This window comes from Salvelinus sp. IW2-2015, unplaced genomic scaffold (genome assembly GCF_002910315.2).
Source record: "Salvelinus sp. IW2-2015 unplaced genomic scaffold, ASM291031v2 Un_scaffold2205, whole genome shotgun sequence".
Classification (NCBI taxonomy): Eukaryota; Metazoa; Chordata; class Actinopteri; order Salmoniformes; family Salmonidae; genus Salvelinus; species Salvelinus sp. IW2-2015.
In genome coordinates this window covers 83,840-86,879 of record NW_019943535.1, presented here as the reverse complement: position 1 = coordinate 86,879, position 3,040 = coordinate 83,840, and the positions used below count along the sequence as shown (strand labels likewise).

Genomic DNA, 3,040 nt, shown 5'->3' with positions numbered 1-3,040 from the left:
GTAAGTGAAGTGGGTGTTTGGTAGGAGGGCAGAGGGGACATTGTGGAGACGGGTTGTGGGGAGGTTTGGGAGCAGGCTAGCGCAGAGCTGGAGGGAATAGGACCCATTGCTAGCAGGAGCCCCTGGGGAGAGTCGGGCGCCAGCGAAGCCGCGGTGGGACATGCGTGACTAACGCGAGGGTGGAGCGGTGCGAGGGGGGGGGGCCAGAGCCCTGGTGACATCTAGTCAGACCCTGTTGACCTTCTACAAGCCCTGGTAACATTCCCAAGCCCTGGTGACATTACAAGCCTGGTGACATTTACAAGCCCTGGTGACATTCTCACCAAGCCCTGGTGACATTCTACAAGCCCTGGTGACATTTACTAACAAGCCCTGGTGACATTATACAAGCCCTGGTGACATCTACCAACCCGGTAACATTCCTACAAAGCCCTGGTAACATTCTACAAGCCCTGGTAACTCTACCTAGGAAGCCAAGCCTGGTGACATTCTCTACAAGCCCTGGTGACATTCTACACAACCCTGGTGGCATTCTACAAGCCCGTGGTAACATTCTACAAGCCCTGGTGACATTCTACAACCCCTGGTGGAATTCTACAAGCCCTGGTAACATTCTACAAGCCCTGGTAACATTCTACAAGCCCTGGTGACATTCTACAAGCCCTGGTAACATTCTACAAGCCTGGTAACATTCTCACAAGCCCTGGTAACATTCTACAAGCCCTGTTGACATTCTACAACCCTGGTAACATTCTACAAGCCCTGGTAACTCTACAAGCCCTGTGACATTCTACAAGCCCTGGTGACATTCTGACAACCCCTGGTGGCAATTCTAACAAGCCTGGTAACATTCTACAACCCTGGTGACATTCTACAAGCCCTGGTAACATCTACAACCTGGTGACATTCTACAAGCCCTGTACATTTCTACACAAGCCCTGGTAACATGTTACAAGCCCTGGTAACTATCATACAAGCCTGGTGACATTCTACACCCTGGTAACATTCTACAAGCCCTGGTACATTCTACAAGCTAGGTGTGTTGTGTTGTGTCCGTGTGTAGTTGTGCTGGGTCAGGTGGGTAGGTTGAGGGTCAGTGGTGGGTAGTTGGTGCTGGGTCAGGTGGGTGTAGTTGGTGCTGGGCGTCATGTGGTAGTGGTGGTCGTGGTTGGTAGTTGTGTTGTGTCAGTGGTGTGTTTGGTGTCCAGGTGGTGTAGGTGTGGTAGTGTGTGGAAGGTTGTGTTGTGCAGTGTGTAGTTGTTTGTATGGTGTGTCAGGTATGGTGTGGTGTAGGTGTGTAGTTGTGGTGTAGGGTCAGTGGTGTAGTTGTGTGGGTCAGTGTGTAGTTTGTGTGGGGTCGTGTTAGTTGTTTGTCAGTGTGTAGTGTGTGTTGTGTCAGTGTGTAGTTGTGTGGGTCAGTGTGTAGTTGTGTAGGGTCAGTGTGTAGTTGTGTTGGGTCATGTGTAGTTTGTGTAGGGTCTATGTGTATGTTTGTTGGGTCAGTTGGTTGTTGTGAGGTTGTGTGTAGTTGTGTGGGTCAGTGTGTAGTTGTGTTGGTCAGTGTGTAGTTGTGTATGGGTCAGTGTGTAGTTAGTGTGTGGGTCAGTGTTGGTAGTTGTTTGTGTGTAGTGTGTAGGTGTTGAGTGTGTAGTTGTGTTAGTGTGTAGTTGTGTAGGGTCAGTGTGTATGGTGTAGGCAGTGGTAGTTGTGTAGGGTCAGTGTGTAGTTGTGTAGGGTCAGTGTTGTAGTTGTGTTGGTCAGGTGTGTAGTTGTGTTGGGTCAGTGTGTAGTTGTGTAGGGTCAGTGTGTAGTTGTGTGGGTCAGTGTAGTTGTGTTAGTGGTAGTTGTGTAGGGTCAGTGGTAGTGTTGTGTAGGTCAGTGTGTAGTTTGTGAGGTCAGTGTGTAGTTGTGTTAGTGTGTAGTTGTGTTAGGGTCAGTGTGTAGTTTGTGTAGGGTCAGTGTGTAGTTGTGTAGGGTCAGTGTGTAGTTTGTGTAGGGTCAGTGGGTGTAGTTGTGTTGGGTCAGTGTGTAGTTGTGTTGGGTCAGTGTGTAGTTGTGTAGGTCAGTGGTGTAGTTGTGTTGTCAGTGTGGTAGTTGTGTAGTGTCGGTAGTTGTGTAGGGTCAGTGGTGTTAGTGGTTTGGCAGGTTGAGTTGTGTAGGTCAGTGTTGTAGTTGTGTTGGGTCAGTGTAGTTGGTGTTGGTCATGATATTTACGTGTAGTTGTGTAGGGTCAGTGTGTAGTTGTGTAGGGGTCAGGGTGTGTAGTTGTGTAGGGTCAGTGTGTAGTTGTGTTGGTCAGTGTGTAGTTGTGTGGGTCAGTGGTAGGGTTGTGTAGGGTCAGTGGTGTAGTTGTGTTGGTCAGTGTGTAGTTGGGTGTTAGTGTGTAGGTGTAGGGTCAGTGTGTAGTTGTGTAGGTTCAGTGTGTAGTTGTGTAGGGTCAGTGTGTAGTGTGTTAGTGTGTAGTGTGAGGGGTCAGTGTGTTAGTTGTGTAGGGTCAGTGTGTAGTTGTGTAGGGTCGTGTGTAGTTGTTGTAGGGTCAGTGTGTAGTTGTGTTGGGTCAGAGTGTGTAGTTGTGTTGGGCAGTGTGTAGTTTGTGGGTCAGTGTGTAGTGTGTGGGTCAGTGTGTAGTTTGTGTTGTAGTGTGTAGTTGTGTAGGTCAGTGTGTAGTTGTGTAGGGTCAGTGTGTAGTTGTGTAGGGTTCAGTGTGTAGTTGTGTTGTGGTCAGTGTGTAGTGTGTGTGGGTCAGTGGTGTAGTTTGTGGTAGGTCAGTGTGTAGTTGGTTGGGTCATGTGTATTGTGTTAGTGTGTAGTTGTGTAGGGTCAGTTGTGTAGTGTGGTAGGTGGTCAGTGTGTAGTTTGTTTGGGTCAGTGTGTAGTTGTGTTGGGTCAGTGTGTAGTTGTGTTAGGTCAGTGTGTAGTTGTGTGGTCAGTTCTTACCTTCTGTGGGGCGAAGGTGTGCAGGAGGAGCCAGCTGGCAGGAGGGTCCGTGATGTAGGTCTTCTTAGGGACAGGTTGTGGGTAGCCCTGCTGGCTTGGGGGC

At 49.3% G+C, this 3,040-nt stretch overlaps 1 protein-coding gene across 1 annotated transcript in view; it reads right to left on the bottom strand.

Annotated features, from left to right (window-relative positions):
- Positions 1 to 2,937: 2,937 nt before the first annotated feature.
- Positions 2,938 to 3,040, bottom strand: part of LOC112073277 (lipoma-preferred partner homolog) — a gene marked incomplete at its 3' end in the record, with an annotated part of 4,368 nt that continues 4,265 nt past the window's right edge. The window contains exon 5 of the mRNA XM_070440092.1: positions 2,938 to 3,031. Within this exon, the coding sequence (XP_070296193.1) occupies positions 2,938 to 3,031 (94 nt within the window). The remainder of the gene's footprint in view (positions 3,032 to 3,040) is intronic.